Here is a 19,975-nt window from a genome sequence, read left to right on the forward strand (position 1 = left end):
TGAAAATATAATCTTAGAAATAATACACTACATGTTGCCATTTTCCATTTGAACCTACAGAGAGTCTGAGACAATGAAAAGAATGCCTCAAAGCTCTGACTGCACTGAGTGAGTGATCTAAGTGATCCATGAAGATCAACCCAGTTCTTTAGGTCTTCCCGTTAATGCTTCATCCCCCACTTTCCACTAGCAATCCCGTCCCCTCCTGCACTCATGGTACAAAGTCAGGCAGAATATCATGAAGTTTCGTTTCTAAACTACTTTGTGGAAAGCTTCAGTACCTCATCAACTGGCAGGGCTATGGATCAGATTAACATTCTTGGGAACTGATGGATATCATGACTGAAACTAAAACAATGGATTTTTACAAGTAACCTTCCAAAACCAGACCTTTTAAAGGTTACAGAGATACACTGTAATAGGAACATGGTTACTTTCAGGGCCCTGAGTTCATCAATAGGTTGTATTTACTCTGGTCAGACTTTTTGCACCCTGCTTCCTGCCCTTCAGTTTCCCTTGACACCTCTAATTGCCCTCCACACCTTCTGGTGCTGCCTACTTGCTGCTGCATCCTGCACTGTATCTTCTCTACCACCATCTGACCAGCACATTTATTGTACTCTATATTCCCTGTGCTATTCCACAGAACCATACAGAGGAGCCAGAGCTACATATCAGGCTGCAGGGAAAGCTGGCAGAACAGAGCAACAGTGAAGGGTAAGGAAGTTCACATGACTACATATTGATGTGGAGCACAAGCTTCTTCCCTTGTATGTGCAGAGGAAAGTGAGATTCTGAGCCAGCAGGACAACAGCAGGAGTACCAGCTCAGTGGTACTAGTTTGAGAAAAGAAAAAAAAACAGGATGCAGTCCTGAGGAATAATCTCTAACTGGCGATTAATTATTTCAGCAACACTGTCATTTTTGCAGCTGTGTTTCCATCTTTCGCATGTGTGCCCATGTGTGTTCAGGGGTCAAAAGTCTGAAACTATTAAGTCACAGTAAATTAATATTGCCATGGAACCCAGGGGTCTTGTCCAATTATGAAGTTATCTAAAATGATGAGGTGGGAGTCACATTTTGGCTATGCATACACACACATACAAATCAGAATGTGAAGGTTCTTGGGTAGTTGCAGACAAAGGGCATTAGAGGGAAATAGCTTCAAAACCCATTCTTTATTGACAAAAAAAGAAAAAAAAAAAGTGTTTTACAGTCTATTACATTTCAAGTATCACTGGGAAATACTGTGCAATATTATGTTTGACTCCATGTATAAATGACTGAAAAAAATGTTCAGCATGCATACACATTACTTGTTGTTACGTGGAAGATTCGAAATACAGAAGAAAATAATGTGTATATAGTATAGGCAATCAAAATAAAACAGTCTGTCTTTCTAGTACTATTGACTGAAAGTAGTGAACAAACCAAGAGTCAGTTCCATTGCTGAAGCACATACTTGACATAGTTTAGTGGAGGACTTGTTAGTGTTAGGTCAGAGGTTGGACTCGATGATCTTGAGGTCTCTTCCAACCTAGATAATTCTGTGATTCTGTGACATGTGATAATGTTTTTGTTTTGTTGGTGTTGTTTTCTTTCTCCAGGCTCTTAGAGTCTTACACTGTCCGGTAGTGAGTTCCTCCTAGTGTAAGAGGAATTCAGATCAAGGCTTTCCCAGTACAGAGAGCTCCTTTTCGATCACACCTCCCCCAAATGCTGGAAATCTCCCTCACTTGTGTCCAGGGGAGGCAGGCAAGGCAGGTCTGGAGCTGAGCCCCCATGAGGTGCCATTCAGGACCCGGGGTTTACACAGCAGACCCAGGGATAGGCCTTAGCCATTGCTAGAGATAACCCTGTCACAGCAATGGAGCTGTGTCCCAGCACGCACTGCAGGCAGCTGGAAAGAAGCCACAGAGTTGAGCTGGGCGAGCCAGCATTATCTGTGTTATGACAGAAGTGCTGGAGACAGGTAGTGGAAACCAAGGTCAAGTCCTCCCTGCTCCCCAAGTAGATCCATGCCCGTAGAAGAAACAGTCCTTTTGCACCTTTTCTTCTAATACAGTGGAACTTGCATTTCCTTCTCTCTCTGATATCTTCAGCAGTTAGTGCACACTGCTTTCATGTCTTTTTTAAGGTTACTATCCCTGTCATTAAGCCATGCACCAGAATACAGGTTAGTTTTGAGAAGTCTAACCCTTAAATATGGCTTTACTAGTTGCTAACTGATCTGCTGAATTCAAGAAGCTTCAGCTTTATTGCCTCTTAAAACAGTCAGGGAACCCACAGCTACTCTGGGCAACCTATTCTAGCACCTCATCACCCTCATAGTGAAGAATCTCTTCCTTATATCTAATCTAAATCTACCCTCTTTTACTAGTATTACCTCTCAAAATACCTGTATTTCTTTCCCTTGCAATTTTTCACTTTTCTGATGACAGAAACTTACCTCTTATCACCTGTTTGCAGACTTTCCCTTCCCTCTCTCAAATCAGAAAGGGAATAATCTGAGAATTCCTCATTTGACTTTGGAATCTCAGTGAGCACAGTTCACACTAACAAAAGATTAGGTTGCCATGCTTTTGCAAAAGAGGTTTTGCTAAATACACCATATTTTAATATTTCTTCATTTCTATTCAATTCCTTAATCCTTATGCATACAACAAGAAAAATAAATCTTTCATGTTTTTAAACCACCATCCTTAGATCTCTTTCATGTGTTAACAAACTTAAATTAGCAGTACTAGTGCCCTGGACAGTTGATCAGCCAGTGTTAAAGGTTACAAGTGAGTGCTTCTCAGTGTCCTGAGAGCACTCTCCATTTTGGAGAGTAGACAGTGCAACTGTAAACATGTTTCTGTTGTTCCTGTAGCCAGGGACAAATTCTATGCAAGAGATTAATTGGCTAGGAGTATGTTCCACTGAAGCATACGCACACTTGGAAGTAGTAGGTTAACTACAATACTGAGAGCAAAATGATGTCATGTACTTTATCAAAGGTGAACTCTTTCAAGGTCATGCTAAAACTCATTTCCATGGAAGACAAGACTAATGAAAGCTTTTAAAGTTTTAAAGGAGAAGTATTAACTAACTATTTCTCCTTTTGAGTCTTGCATCCAATAATACCATTTCTAGCAAAGATTATTTGTGCATGTGTTTTCCTTTTTTTTTTTTTTAATCTACTGCAGATAAGTGTACTTGAAGTGATGATATATGAGATGCTTGTGGGAATGTTATCTCTTGAACAACAAAAAAGGATGGGGGAGGAGGGAACAAACTTATAAACTGGAAGATTGAGATATACTCCTTAGCAACCAAGTACAAAATAATTTCTTTGTGGCCTTTGGGGCTTGCCAAACTTAGTTGACTCTGCAAAAGCATGTTTTGAAAGAGGAAAACATTATTAGAAGATGTGAGATCTATAATGTAAGAAAAATCAACACAAATTATTATAGGAAAGCTACTGAAATTTATAGGAAAGCTACTGAAGTCAGTAGGATTTAGACGCCTTGATTGTGAGTCAATGATGTTTTTAATACATCAAGACACATCTTTCCCTGGATGCCCTCCCTCCTTAAAACTGAGCTACTGTGACTTACTTTGCTATATAAAAGCCCTTCAGCTAGATAATTTCAAATCACAGAACCACACAGAAGGGTTGAGGTGGGAAGGGCCATCTGGAGGTTGTCTGGCCCAGACCCCTGTTCCAGCAGGGTCACCCAGCGCAGGCTGACCAGGACCACGTCCTGGTGGCTTTTGAAGATCAGCAAGGAGGGGACCACAACCTCTCTGAGCTGCCTGTGCCAGTGCTCTTTCACCCACACAGCACAGAGGGGCTCCTGATGTTCAGAAGTCTGAACAGACTGTCCTGTCTGCCAGTTTGTGCCCACTGCCTCTTGTCCCCTGGCACTGGGCACTGATGAAAAGAACCTTGGCCTGTCCTCTTTGCACCCTCCCTTCAGGTATTTACACACGAATGTCTTAGTTGTGTCTCCAGTTTAAATTATAACAAAAAAAATATTTTTTTTTCCCGCTTTCTTAGATGAATTCTTTATCCTATCTATTGTTCGTTCCAGCAAGCTGTGAAGGCAAAATGAACTAACACAGTGGGGCAGAAGAAATCCAGTTGTTTCAGATGGAGATAAATTACAGTAAAAAGAGATTAGACTGAGGGTAGTACATTCAGGTAAATCTATGTGCAATTACATCTGAGCTTCAGCTTCCTTCTTGCTGATAGTCAACCAAGTTGTCCAGTCCAGGCTGATAGCTTTAAGATAGTCTGTTGTTAGGGAGAACAAATGAGTTTAGCCACCAGAAAATAGTACGAAGTATTCTAAAGGTGTAGGTTGCTTTTTATTTTAGGTGGCTATTATGAGACAGACATATTAAGGTGGGCATTCCATTTTTTCATGTTATAAAAGTGCAAGGTATTCTCATTCCTGAGTGTGTGAATCAATTCAATTTCTTCTAAATGCAATTCAACTGCTTTATGTTCAATAGCCATGTGTTTCTATGAAACATTCCTGCTAGTCTAAGTAAAGCCTCATTCCAATTGCTTATGTATTTTTGTTACCCGAAGACTTTTCTGACTAAGTCATAAAGAGAAGAAGAATTTGCCTGTGTGCCTCTGTAGGCAAGTTTCAATGTCTTTCAGTCCTCTCACAGATTTATTTCCAGTTTCCTGGGCTTGATGTTTTGTTGAAAGATTTTGTGCTTGTATATATGTGATCATACACAAATTAGAGTTGGTTGGAAAATTTGGTAAAGGAACAATTTTCTGCTGAAAATACCAATATGTTAAAATTAGAAAGTAGTCTGGGAATGTGTTGGTTTCAGCAGAACTGGAGAAGGAGACCAGACAGGTTTAATAGAAACTTGCCTAGCTTTGGACTCTGCTAACTGGCAGTCTGCCTGGCAGGGAATCGGGCATATCTGACTTTCTGTTATGCCTCAGAATAAAATATTTTCATGGATTTGAAGCCTTCAACCAAAGGAAAATTCTAGCTATAACATGGGTGTACTGAGGATATCTATTTTCAGTTCTGTAGGTTGCAGCCAAAAAACCCTGATAGCCCAATTGCATGTAACGTGAAATTGTCCATCTGGCTCCAATCAGAAGGCAACTGAAAAGGACCCGGTGTGTGTGTGTCTGTTCAGGCTAAAATCTTATGAGTCTTGATTTTTGGTGGGAAGGAAAGATACTTGTTTGTTTTCTGTGGACATGACAGATGATGTTTTTGAATGCTTCTAACCTGCAATACTGCTTTCTGTCCTTGCATAAACTCTTCCACAAACTTTTCTTTCTGCCTTGGATCTACAGCTGTCTGCATTGCACTGCTACGTTGTTGTTTTTTTTTCTGAGAGCTAAGTTAGCTTCAGCTTTGGTCATACTGCATATTCCTGAACTCACCTCAGGGCATGCCAGCATTCAGATCATCGAATATCTACAGGGAGTATACCTTAGGTCCACGTCAGTAGAATATTACAGGAGCATTAACCAGAGAAATATAGAAAGATATTTGGTGTCCTGATGGTTGCTAAGATGTCATGAAAAGAGAAAGAAAGCTGTAATCTAGACAAGTAATTTCAGTTCTGTTCACCCTTAAATACCTAGAATAAGCACCTGATAAAAGTAATAGAAAATGGATAGAGAGGGAAGGAAGACTGGCTGTAGCAGTTGGGGAAGGTAAAGGAAACCAAGAAGAAAATAAAAATTCCCTACTGGATATGACCAGTGGTCCATCTAGCCCAGCACTCTGAATGACAATTGGCGAGAGAAAATACCGTTTAGGAGGTGCACATGAATCTGGCCATCTTTGCAGTCCATTACTCTTCCATTTCACCATTCCCTTTCAGAACTGTGAACGCTTTCTATATACACAACAAACAATTGTAGCAAGATTCAATAGGTCACTATCCACCAGAGAGAGAAATACTTTTTCTTTTTTTTTTTTCTGTATTAAACTCATTTATTACTTTTGTTGTTTGCCCCTTGTTCCCATAGTCTGGGATTTGGTAAACAACAATTCATGATTCAGTTTACCCATCTCTTCATAGTGTACATGTCAGAAAACATGAAATGGAGGTAGAGTAGCAAAAGGAAGAGAAATTATGGAAATAACACAAATTGAAAGCAAGGGAATCATAAAGTGAAATGTATAAAGATAAAAGAAGAGCATTCAGACCAGCGAATGGAAGACAGAAAAAGAGATTTGGACCCTAAGATAAACTGCAAGGCAGAAATGAGATGTACATTCACCATTGCTTCACAAGTTTAAAAGCAGCATGTCAGTACCTTTACAGTGAAAGAATAAAATTGCTTTCCACAGCAAAAGTTTACATCAAATTTGTTGCATTTTGCTGGTGCAGTAACCAGAGGCCAGGATATCTTTTTAATTTGCAACAGCTCCTGGCTTTTTTTTGTTTTCAGGTTTGTGAAAAAAACAGATTTATTTGTTTCAAAACAAATTAAGAAGTTGATCATGAAGACTTAGGAGATCTGCTATTAGCTTAATCATTAAAATACTACCCTTCTAAATATATTTCGAGGATCAAACTTCTGTAACTTTCTTTAATACTGTCAGAAATATCAACTTGGCAAAGAGATGTCTGTCCACATATAGTCTAGACATATCAATTCTATATTTTTCTTTCTCTGCCATAAACCTCTTGAATGTAATATCCATGTCTCATGATCTAATGCACAGTGCTACTATGGAACTTTCTAATTTTATGTCACTCTTTGAAACTTTCACTTATTAGTTTTTGACTACTGTTGCTTTGAAAAACAAAACTAAATAATTCTCAAAGTTTTGTTAGAGTTTTAAAATGCTTCATGATGAGTCAGACATAATCAGCAGTACATTTACCTTAAAAAAAAAAAAAAATGAAAAAAAAGGGTTTCTAATGGTACTTTTACTTTTTCCAGAATTACTGGAATTCTTGCAATTATTATGTAAAAATTTACTTGTTTTTATAATTTATAATTATATTACAGTGAATTATCATTATAATTAGGTCTTGGCTGTGAATCAGTAATTTTTGGCATACAAAATGGGATTTTTCAGCTTTTTTATTTTTAAAGCACACAAATTGATACAATACAAATTGTCTTCAATAAATGAATGAAACAAACAAACAAAAAAAAAATCGATTATTTGTCAGGTTCTACTCAGGAATACTATACAGAAACTAAGTTGACCAAGCTATTGGTTTTGAGGCATCTCAGTTAATTCCTGCCAGTACTTCAGTGTCTTTCAGATGGGGATAATCTTGTCCTATGTGCTTTAGAAGCAATTAGTATTTCTAAAACACCTAGAAAATCAACAAAAGGATTTACACACATACGTTGCTATTCTGTATGCTTGGGACCTTTGAGCTACATGTGTATGAATTATCACAAACCAGCTTGGATCAATAGTTGATACCATTGCTGTTCAATTCACAGCATGAGCAATCATAGCAAAAGATCTCTTACTTCAAATTATGAAACCATGAATATGAATCAAATGACCAAAGATCTGTTATTCTTAAAGCATCCGTGCCTCACATTAGTAATAAATACTTTACATTTTTAAAGTATTTAATATATCTGCTGCTCTTTAAAGAACACTAAGATTTGGATTTTGCCTTTTCTTTGAGTTTAGCTCGCACTAGGCCAAAACTGGTAGAATACATTCATGCATTACAATTGTCAGAAGCACTGATTTTAGAGAAACCTTTTATTCAGTGTCCTGGAATTCCTAGGGTTTAAGCTTCCTGATTCAATTGAGTGCCTGTATCTTCCAATAATGTCTATGGTGTTGTTTGTCTTTTTTGCTTTTATCTCTGTATGTCCTGTTATCAGAACAGTTAGATGTCCTTTCCTTTCCCGGGCACAGGAATCAAGCTTCCATTCTGATTATGTATCAAGCTTGGCACACAAAGTCTTTATAAAAGAGAACTAAACCACTTCTTCAAACATTCGCAGAAATTGTTCATCATATAACAACATGACTTTATGATCAGTTTTTATGATTCTGCTATATTTACCATTTAATTTTGCTGTGAAACAAGAAAATCAGGAAGTTTTGACATGTGTCTTCATGTCATATTGTCTTTTGATACAAATTCATAGGGACAGGAAATTATGACCACCACTCACAGAGTAACACTGACCTCTTTGCAGTACTTAATGTTCCTTAACTTCTGTATTAAAAAGGTGAGAGAATAAATACATCTAATAATGCTGTGCAAATATATCCAGCATTAAGTTAACGCCAGCTTGTTGATTATTATAAAGATGTCTGAAGCACTCTTCTTGAACTTGATGTGAAGTAGAGTCCACAATTTAATAAGCAATTGTAACATTAGCATCAAGAAATGTCTTTTTACTTTGTTGCATTCTGTACAGTTTTTCCACAAAAGTGTAACCAATTTCCATCAACAGCATCATATCAATGCCACACTGCAGTATTTGTTTTCACTATAGAAACAAATGGCTTTTCTATAGAAACAACATTAGCCTGTGGGGATGTTAATGCATATTCATTGCATGGTCTATTACAAAATTGAGCTTCTAGAGTAAGATGGATTGAATTTCTTACATAAATGATGGAAAAAGTCACCAATAATTTTAAAAAATTAAAATAAAACTTACGTAGCCTGTGGCTTTGTGCTCTGTGGTTAGGTTATTCTGTGCCTAAAAAGAAGATCAGATCAAAGTTCTTCCTTAGGAACTTTCGTAACATCTCTCTCTTGAAAAAGCTCTTTGGTTCCAAATAATCTAATTGAGCTCCAAGTGAAGTGTTTTCATCTTTGAACTTATTAATTTTTCTTTCCTCTATCCAACTGCTTATTTTAACAAAACTTGAAGAAACTTAATACCTCTGACACGTCTCATCCTCTGTCAATATTTGCTGAAACTCGCCAACTGGCTCAAAATTTTCTGGTAAGTAACTTTCAGGCAGACGCACTCAGACAGTGTGGTTGCATAAACCTCATTTCCTTAGGAAAACAAGCTAAAAATTAATGACTATTCCCATATATTTTTAGAACAGCCCAATCCTGGGACTTTACAGAATCCTAAAGATAATTCTGTTTAACATCAGTGTGCCTCCATTAGCAACTTAATCCATTCCATTTCATAATCCAGTTGAACAGGCAACCCTAAGCAGTAAGAGGAACATGTCACTTTAATAAAATTAATAGTTCTTTAATTTCTTCTCTTTAATTCTGTGCAACTTTTGGTACCTGAGGTTTATTGTCATAGACAAGATATCGTCTTAATGCCACAAGGCAAATGGTGTATAGATGAAAAGTAGTAGCTGGAGGAGTTCTAAACTGGAAAACTTGTCAGTTCAATTTCTTTGTAAAATATCCAAATAAATAACAGTTATGCTGTCAAAAACATCCTGAATCCAATAATAATAAAAAGGTCTAACTTACCCTTATGAAAGCACATCGTGTCCAGACCTAAGCTTTGACATCAAGGTCAAAACCAAAATCTTGAAAGCAATCATATGCTTATAATTACTCTGAACTTTAGCTGTTGCTAATGTTGGTCATATTACAATCACATCATTGGAAAAAGCAAAATATCTGCTTGCATTCTAGAGATAATTGTGGGAAGGACAGAGATGGGAATTTGACAGTCCCTTTGAGATAAACAGATATAAATAGCAGGCTATAGGTTTCATTTACTGATAAAGACAGAACACTATGCTAACTTACTTGCTAAATATATTCAGTTTCTCTGAGAGCTGTTATACCTGAAGAACCAAAAAACAAAACAAACAAACAAACAAACAAAAAGGTTCACAAGCACCCCAGCATTATTAAAAAGAACTAGATTCATATTTTTGCCTTTTAATGTTCTTTACATCAGCAGCTGTAGGACAAACAAAAACAGAACATCAACCAGAATGGTGGCTCTTTGCATCAGTGGTAGTTCCTTTGCATTAACAGAACATGACTGCAGTGTTTCTTACATGAAGAAGATGAGAAAAATTAAAAAAAAAAAAAAAAAAAAGTAAGAGAAAATTTCATTTTTTATTTTGCCCCAGTGATCTTAGTTCTCTTGAATTCTCAATTCTTTGTGCTATGCATGCTGAAGATTTCCTTACATAGTACCTCTATCACATGAAAAAACTCTTAGCAAGTCAGCCAAATTTTTTCAAATATGTTCTTGTTCTTCTGTTCCCTCCTCCCAAAGTTATAAATTATACAACATTTTCATATATTTGTAAGGACCATTCATTTTTAAGTTACTCAACAGTCATTCCTTATTTCCGTTCTTTTCAACAAAATGCCAGGAATGTGCATATGTGTACACATACCTGCCTCTCAACGAAGAAGCTATGGGAGTCAGTACGAAGGAGGAGAGGTGTAACAAAGCAAACTTAGGGCTTGTTTTCATATGCAACTGAGCCAACATCATCATTCTCTGGTGACAAAAAGGACAGCTCTCATTCATCCCATTGCAGTTTTGGCCAACTGATTAGGACCTGCTCCAGCACTAGTTAAACCCTTTGTCGAGATGCTCTAGCTTCTTAAGGTATCAAAAACTACCCATTCTTTTGCTGAATTAGTCAGTTCACTTAGCAAACTAATTCATGATTTCACTTAGTGAAATTACTGAATTTCAGTGATTTCAGTGAGTTGACTTAGCTTAGGAGGGCTACAAAAAGTGGCAGAAACAGCATGCATTGTGGCAGAAGTGTGTGGCCGGGGGAGAAGGGAAAGTGAGAGAGGAAACCTTCCCCTGGTGGTAATGGTAACCTATTACACCATCTTTGAAACCATACCCTAGGAAGGACATTTTCCTTATCTTTCCCATGCAATAAGTTGAGTGAAAGATAGCATCCCAGATGAGCGATTCAAAACAATAGCCATTATCCTCTCTGAGTCACTATTTGGAGTCTTCCTCCCATAAATCTTAAGAAAGCCTGGAGTACAGGGTTTTTTGCTATGCAAAGTCTGCATTTGTCAAGTGTTTTGCAGTCAAACCAGGTGGTCTGCAGTACTTGCCAGGTGACTTTCAGTGTGTTACTTTGCAATTATTTTGTACAGTTTTATTTAACAGGTGACTATGGCCCTCTAGGAGCACTAAGAGAACAAGAGTGGACAGTACTTAGAGATGCTGAATGTGTATAACTAACCTGAGAGAAGGCCATCCTCTTTTTGCTACTGGACTAGGTTTCTTCTGGCATAACAAGCTGAACTGTCTCAGTGCTCCAAGGATAGCCAAGGACAGATACATTTGAATGGCAAGGAGCAAGCTGAATAGCTGAGGCAAATGAGGGAAGCAGAACCAGAGGTGGTTGGTTAGCAATGGGCTGTTAGATCAGCTCACCCCATCCCACAGGAAGCTATGGGATATAAAGATTGGTCTAGCTTTTAAATGAGAACAAGGTCTAACACTCATTTAACAAGTGGTGAAACCAGCACAAAATAACCTTGAACAGCTGCAAGTTCTCAAATTTTTGCAGTGTAACACGACTAGAAAGTGGCAGGCCTGAGAACACATTTTAAGAGTCCCTCTCATGGGCCTCCCTCTTGCCTTAGACTTGCCTCCGTTTTCAACCAGCCTGCGGTTTCTCTACTGACTGCCAGCAAGTCTTCCAGCTGTGCTAACTCCAGCAGTGATGCTGACATCCGTTTGCTAAGAACTGGAAAAAGACCAACAGCTCCTTTTGTATCTCCCTGCAGTCATTACTTCTTCTTCACTATTGACTTGGATGAGGTTCAAACCAATTGCCTATGGGTGAAAGGTTCCTTCTCCTGTCTTGAATTCCATTCTCCCTCTTTCCCCTTGCTTCCAGCTGTCGTCTCCTACCCCTTCTTCCTCCCAGTGCCTCTCTGTGAGTTTCAGCTGTCCCACAATCCCAGCACCTTGTGCCTGGCCAGCTTTCTGATCTCCAAAAGCTGCTAGACCTTGTCTGTCCTTCCCACCTAAGTATGCTTCTCTTTGTTCTTGAGCTAGCCTGCTCTTTACCCATTTTCCTTCAGTTTCAGCATCACTGGCACCAGTCTCAATTTCTATGACAATCAAACTTAGGCTTCTATCTCTGTCTCAGGTTCTCATCTATCCCTGTTTCATCAGACTCAGCATAGCAATTTGTTCTGTTTCTTCGCTTCTCAAAGAGCTACACACCCAGGTTCCCTCTAAGCTTCTGGCTTTTATCTACAAAGTTTGGTTAGCCAGGCAACAGCAGCTGAAAATCATGCCTCAGGATGTTCTAGAGAAATGGAAAGATAATGCAAGGGAGTTGGACTGCAGTGAGTGAAAAGAACAGGGCAGATCTGAAGGGAAAAGGTACTGTGGATCCACCTTGCTTGCCAAAATACAGGAGCAGTTAGCCTCAGTACACATTTGTGCAAGCTTGGTTGTTTTCTTCCTGGGGCCTAAGTAGGTGCAGCTGTGCAGCACAGGGCTGCACACTGATGCAGACATAGCCTTAGGCTGACACAAGATGTCCTCTGTCACTCACATTCAGAAGAAATTAACATATGAAAGGAAACCTTTACTTTTTCTCCCTGAATACAAGTGAAACCATACGGTTCTCTTCCCTTCAGTCACCACTTATGTGTATGAATGCATATGGCTGCACATATAGTACACCTTTTACTTCAAAAGGCCTGAGTTGCACCTCCTGCTACTTGTTCTATGCCTCTATAAACATGGCAGAGGAGCCAGACCATCTCCACCCCTTGTCTATGGCCAAGGTGGCCTTGTCTATGGAAAGGTGGCCTCCAAAGGCTTGGAAACATTCTCCAATCACAATTATGCACTAGCACTTTAATCATATACATTGGAATCTGTTTTTGGTTTATGATCATTGCTATCTGTTATCTAAACCATGGTCAGTAATCTTATTAAACAGGAAAACTGTCTGGTCTCATCCCTTTACACTCTTCACATGTGTGTGAACAAAACACACACACAAAAAATAAACACCATATTCTAAAATATCATTGAACCATTTGCCATTCCATTTGTAATTATATATAAGTATATATGTTTCAGAAAAGTAAATGCATCACATGAATAAGGCTCCACTTACAGTTAAATGATTTAAATGTGTGGACTTGCCAAGTAACTTCATTACCATGCATAACTTATCACCAATACATAAGAATAAGAAAATTACATATTGCACTTTTTGTTCAAAAGATAAAATATGATGGTTCTACTCTGGTATCTTCACATGAGGCTGTGATTTAAACAAGTGATAGTTGAGCTTAGAAATCAAATGCAAGCCAGGTATGCACTTCTTTTTCTGGAATGAGGACCATATGGCAAACAGCTGTACTCTAACATATATTGATATCTAATACCTTAAGGGTCTTACTTGGCAGCAAGAACAGGTTGGTTAGGATCAATGTATTGCTTTTGCATGTCACAGCTGTTTCTGAAGCCCTTGCCTCTTTCTAACTTGTCATTGTGATCCTCTACCTTGTTCTTCATGTTTTCAGAAACTCAGTATTTCACAGTATTTCCTGTAAAGCTGAAAATCACCCAAGTGAGAAGATTTACAGGATTGGAAGGGGGAATTCTCAAGAAGACCCATTCAATCTATGAATCATTTTGTTTTCAAACAATGGTTTTAGCCTGGAATAACTCCACTAAAATAACACTAATTTCAGATTTAATTAGGCAAAAATACTTTCATTTTCTAACAAGCATTATCTTGAGAAAGATGAGATTATTTTGGTAATTTCAGAACACAGAAGGAGCATCACTTCCTAGAGCACTTGCTCTTCCCTCTCTTTGCCTGTTTTCATAAAAGTTAGGTTCTTTGTAGCAGAACTGGCTCCTGATCAGAACAGATTCCAGCCCTGCCTGGACACAAACTATGCATAGGTTTGTACTTGAGTTATTGAGTCCTTCTGGGATATGAAGGACAAAAGAACAATTAAGGGACACTGTTGCTCCCCCAGGCTACACACATTTCAACTACATAGTTGGAAGATTGGAGTTGTTATAAAATAGTCATTGTCATCATAAGAGTGAATCTACATGAATTGCAACAAAACCACAGATATAACAGAGGAAACATTTTTTAAAAATGTTACATCTTGTTCTCATTACAAAGTTAATTGTATTTTAGATCAGCACTTTATTGCTTTAAAAATGTTTGATGACATTTAATGTTATATCTGTTCTTTCCAAAACAGAAACTTGTTATATAAATGAACATACCATGTAGTTATTGGGATAATTATTAGGACAAAGATACTTAAGACAAAATGTTGGTTATTTTTTTTCCTTTTAAGCAATCCTGAAGGAAAAGCTTTTCAGAACAGAGTCAATTTACATATTCTTTCATTTAAGTTCACAGAATCACAGAATTTCTAGGTTGGAAGAGACCTCAAGATCATCGAGTCCAACCTCTGACCTAACGCTAGCAGTCCCCACTAAACCATATCCCTAAGCTCTACATCTAAACGTCTTTTGAAGACTTCCAGGGATGGTGACTCCACCACTTCCCTGGGCAGCCTGTTCCAATGTCTAACAACCCTTTCGGTAAAGAAGTTCTTCCTAACATCTAACCTAAAACTCCCCTGGCGCAACTTAAGCCCATTCCCCCTCGTCCTGTCACCAGGCACGTGGGAGAACAGGCCAACCCCCACCTCACTACAGCCTCCCTTGAGGTACCTATAGAGAGCGATAAGGTCGCCCCTGAGCCTCCTCTTCTCCAGGCTGAACAAGCCCAGCTCCCTCAGCCGCTCCTCGTAGCACTTGTTCTCCAGGCCCCTCACCAGCTTCGTCGCCCTTCTCTGCACCCGCTCAAGCACCTCGATGTCCTTCTTGTAGCGAGGGGCCCAAAACTGAACACAGTACTCGAGGTGCGGCCTCACCTGAGCTGAGTACAGGGGGACGATCACCTCCCTAGCCCTGCTGGTCACACTATTTCTGATACAAGCCAGGATGCCGTTGGCCTTCTTGGCCACCTGAGCACACTGCTGGCTCATATTCAGCCGACTATCCACCATCACTCCCAGGTCCTTCTCTGCCTGGCAGCTCTCCAACCATTCATCTCCCAGCCTGTAGCTCTGCTTGGGGTTATTGCGCCCCAGGTGCAGGACCCTGCACTTGGCCTTGTTGAACTTCATGCAGTTGGCCTCAGCCCATCGGTGCAGCCTATCCAGATCCTCCTGCAGAGCCTTCCTACCCTCGAGCAGATTGACACACGCACCTAACTTGGTGTCATCTGCAAACTTACTGAGGGTGCACTCAATGCCCTCGTCCAGATCATCAATGAAGATATTAAAGAGGACCGGCCCCAGTACCGAGCCCTGGGGAACGCCACTAGTGACTGGCCTCCAACTGGACTTGACTCCATTTACCACGACTCTTTGGGCCCGGCTATCCAGCCAGTTTCTAACCCAATGAAGCATGCGCCAGTCCAAGTCAAGAGCAGCCAGTTTCTTGAGGAGAATGCTGTGGGAGACGGTGTCAAAAGCCTTGCTGAAGTCAAGGTAGAGCACATCCACAGCCTTTCCCTCATCCACCCAGCGCCTCACTTTGTCATAGAAGGAGATCAGGTTTGTCAAGCAGGATCTGCCTTTCATAAACCCATGCTGACTAGGCCTGATCACCTGCTTGCCCTGCAAGTGCTGCGTGATGACTCAGGAGGATCTGCTCCGTGAGCTTCCCTGGCACTGAGGTCAAACTGACAGGCCTGTAGTATCCCGGGTCTGCCCTCCGGCCCTTATACTTTTTAAAATATAAAACTGAAAATCTGCTAAAAATAGCAACATTTTTTCCAGTTTTCCAGTATGGATTGATGAGATGTTGGTGTTTGTGTGTGTGTTTGTGTAGTTTTCTGTTTGTTTAGGGTTTAAATGTCCCTTGCAGAGTATAAGTACCTATTAAAGGTCATCTTTAGTCTGAGATAAAAGTAATGCAGAAGATGACACAATTGACATTTTAATAAGGTTAATAAACCCTAACCTGAAATAGGCTTAAATCATGACATATTCAAATCTACAGAAACTGCACCTGTTTAAGCCCTAGGAATAATTGCATAGTATAAGCCTATTCCTTGAATAACATTTAATGAATCAAAACACCATTTTAAAAAAGCCAAAGGTATGAAAGGAAACAAATATTGGCAGGACCATCCATTTTACACCAAATAGAAGCATTAAAAGTCACTTTTAAAATTACTGTATCTTTCTCTGAGTAGTTTCTGATTGCAATAACTGATGTTTTTTTTCCAAAATGCAGTCAGGCCATAGAAAAGTATATCTGGAATGAATAGAATAATTTCAACACTCCGTATTTCTTCAGGACATATAATTACTAATTAAGAAAAGCAAGGACTTCTGGCACATTTTGCATTCACTGTAGCCAGTGAAACTTTTGCTTGACTCAGTGAGAGCATGACTGGACCCTTTCTACAGCAAAGATGATAAATTATCATTACTGTTTAGTAACATTCAAAATAGTACTTGAGGTCTTGCTAAACAGACAACATAAGCAGCTTAGAGAAAAAGGTAGTAGCTGTAATAATTTGTTAACCGCTGCTTCACAATGGTTAATAGGAACCTTAATGTTCTCCTTGCATGTACTATGTACTTGGTATAATGAAAAACTTTTTGCTAAATTTCTACTCAATACATGTTCACACCTGTAAATTAATTTAAAATAGTAATGTTGTGATTAGATGTTTGACCAACAGATTATGTGTTTTGGCACCTCAGCATGAGCTAAACGCACATAAAAATGTGATAGGTCTGATCATATCACATGCTAAAAACTGAAGTATCTGAAGCTAGAACCATGTGAAGTAGCTAAGGCAGCAGTAAGTGCTGCCATGAGCATATCAGACTTCATCTCTGAATTAGCACAGATTCAGTGTACATCTTTGAAGACAGATATCAAGAATAGACACTGCTCCTTTGGAAATGTTAGTGGATGTAGTGGCTGTTTGTTTGTGAAACTGACTTTTCCTTTCCCACTTTCAATGGGATTATTCATAGAACTACAGTTTTCAGCCTTGGAGCTAACGTACTGTGTCTTCTAGCTAATCAAGGGGACAGTTTCAAATTTTTCTGAAACCAAAGATTGCATAAAAATCTAGGTACTTACACAGTAAAGTGATAGATAAAACACTTCCATCCACTGGGCCTCTCCAGGAAGTTGTAGACATTTCCCTGTGTACTAGTTTTAGTTGAGTAACGGCTGTGGAAACACTTTGCTGTACAGGCCCTGTGGACTTCACTTGCTGTCACGACTGAAGCCTTCATGCCTTCCTTGGGGTTACAGGGAATTCCAGATCCATTATTCACTGGGGCATCTGGACCCAGCGCCACCGAAGAGTACTGCGTGTTGCTTGAGCTCCCCCTGACTTTCAGCAAGGTTGCAGATTTCCTATTTCCATTCAGACTACTAAACTGGGAAGTGGAGCCTTGGATCTGTCCACAGAGCTTGTACATTGAGTGCCCAATGGTTTCTCCATTATCACAGGACATTCTGTAGCAACGCGCAGGTATTACTAACCCTGATCAATATTTAAAATCATAGAAGAAGGTATTGTATGTCCTCCCTGCCCAGGGCGTTCTCCAGCAGCTGATAAGGTGACTTTCTGCTTTTATCATGGAGCTTCTCTGTGACACGAGAGTGTGAGCTGTCAGCCTGTCACCGGCTGTCACTGAGAACCTCTGAAATTAAATAAGGACAACTTATTAGACAAACTACATGTGCTAGGGACCAGATGTAATGGGCTAGAAAAGGAAAGAGATAAAGATTTTTTGAGAGAAAAAGAAAATTAACAATCAAAGTTACATTTTTAAAGGAAAAATCTTAAAACTATTAAAATGCTGCAACATCACAAACTGCAGCAGAGTTGTCTTGAGAACTGATCCCATGATATTATTTTAAGCTGAGCGGATCTTGAATTGTCCTGTTTAGACATGGAACTGTGATATTTTCCCAGCATTTATAAAATTACTGTTGCCTGAAGCACACTAGATGGAGGTTTTGAACTTCAGCACCTACATAGCAAGATATCTTACCTAGAAAGCCAATGTTACAGAAAGATTTTAAGAATAAAATAAATTATTTCAATCCCCTCATGAGAGCTGATCTTGCAATCCACTGTACTCAGATACAATTTTTCCTCACATGTAAACAGGAATATGCCATTAATGTTAAATATCATTGGGAAGTTAATATTGTTACAAGGGAAAAGATCAAAGATGTCTCTTGATTTTCTTCAAGCCATTTAAAGTTTGCTGCCAGCTTTGCTATTCTCTAGGTATTTTCTTGAGACAATAGAGCAGAAAATAATTCTCTTATAGTTCAGTATATATTGGTCATGGGACAGACCTAGATTGCTGCTAATATACAGATATGAGCAGCAATATTAATCTTTTTGACAGACTGAGAGCAGCTCTCTCTGAAGTGTCAGTATTTGTATTGCCTCGTTTCTTACACACAACCATGAAAAGTTTCCATATTCAAAATGCTTCAGTAAAATGAAAATGTTATGAAAGTTTTAAAAATATTATAGGTATAATGAAAGATACTTTTAACTTCAAAGCACCAGGTACTGCTGATGCTAATGTCAAAATTATGTTTGTAATGTAATATTGTAATGTACTGTGTCATCCACAATCTAAAGCCCCTATACCTAGGGGTTGCATCTGACTGCTCTGCCATCAGAAGAGACTCACACCCATACTTTGAGTTATTTAGCCTCATCAAAACTGAGGGAGAGAGAAAAGTTTCCTTTGTCCCCTCGTTTTAAATTAGGGTTATTTTCTGTTGCTTAAACATCCTCTTGCATAACAGATAAACTTCCACTGAAGTACATAGAAACAAGTCCTCTTAAATTACTCTATAAAATTTTTACATGGGGTACTGGGGTTGTTACAATGTGCTCATTTCTTAACACCGGTAATGGTAAAATGGACTGATGTGCTTCTACATTAATCCTACAGCAGATAGAGAAATGCTTCCTTTCCCTCATCTGTTAACAATGAAAAACTGTAGGAAATAAACAATAAAGCAAAACCACAAAGCCCCTCAGCCAAGCTGACCTAAAGCAAGAAAATAACATCTGTCAGAAGTTCACTCCCTCTGTGTCATTTGTTTTATGGTGCTGAGGCTACCTTAACAAGTTACCAGCACTTGTCAATGCAGCCTTAGCTACTGGCTACCCAGCTATTGCAAACAAAACTGCCTAAAACACATTTGCTAGCCTGCTTAATCACAACAGGGGATCCCACAAAATCAGAAATAAAGCACAGGGGAGAAAAAAAAAAAAAAAAAAAAAAAAAAAAAAAAGGCAACAGTACCTACTCTCCTGTTGTGTGTCCCTCTATTCCTTTTCTTTGCTGCTCCTTCAGCTCCATATGGCAGATTCTCTGGATAGGTGCAGGCAGAGCCGCTGCCTGACTCTGCCTCATGGCTTATCAAGTCCCACCCTGACTAATGCAGGGTCCCTCCCTTTTATCTGCCGTATATGGCTGCTCTTGGAAAAGGCAAAGAAAGAACTGTACGACACTTCTGACAATTTATTTGTGCTTCTTCCTGTTGTCAAAACCAGCAATCACAAGCAACAACTTAATTTTACTGAGGATCATCTTGCCCACTCCATTTCTTATCTGCATACACTTAATGGCAACTAGTTAATATTAGCATTTCTTTACTTCACACCTTTTACAATTTGAATTTGGTGTTGGTTCAAGCTAGCAGGAGGCTCTGCAGCACCAGAATATAATATTCCAGATAGTACCAGTGGGCCACTGAAAAGGACTGATACCCAGTTGGAGCCTGAGAAATCCTCCACTAGGTTTTTGCTCATGGTTCCTCCTTGAAATGTTTTCCATCAATTAATAACTTCTCTGCTGTATTAACTTTTCCTGATGGTAATTTCCTAAATGCAAAAACTATTACCTAGTCTAACCTCTGACCTCTCCTGAATATAACTGTTCAAGTTGGAAATAATTAATCAAAGTGTGCAGGGGAAAAAAAAAAAATCTG

The 19,975-nt window shown here is 39.0% G+C and overlaps 1 protein-coding gene across 13 annotated transcripts in view; it reads right to left on the reverse strand.

The window, feature by feature from the left end:
• The window catches only part of LOC311437337 (potassium voltage-gated channel subfamily KQT member 1-like), a 533,151-nt gene extending 513,738 nt beyond the window's left edge, over positions 1-19,413 (reverse strand). For 12 of the 13 annotated variants that reach the window (XR_014693412.1, XM_084520432.1, XM_084520430.1 and 9 more), the window contains exons 1-2: positions 19,288-19,413; positions 17,078-17,649 (exon numbers count right to left, since the gene is read on the reverse strand). Coding sequence is in view for 11 of the 13 variants with exons in the window: in XM_084520432.1 (XP_084376558.1) it covers positions 17,078-17,460 (383 nt within the window). In the remaining 2 variants the exon portion in view is untranslated. Of the gene's footprint in view, positions 1-8,638; positions 8,681-17,077; positions 17,650-19,287 lie in introns of those variants that run through there. The other variant, XM_084520427.1, reaches the window with a different exon arrangement.
• Between the last annotated feature and the right edge of the window lie 562 nt (positions 19,414-19,975).

This window comes from Aythya ferina (assembly GCF_964211825.1).
Source record: "Aythya ferina genome assembly, chromosome: 1".
Taxonomy (NCBI): Eukaryota; Metazoa; Chordata; class Aves; order Anseriformes; family Anatidae; genus Aythya; species Aythya ferina.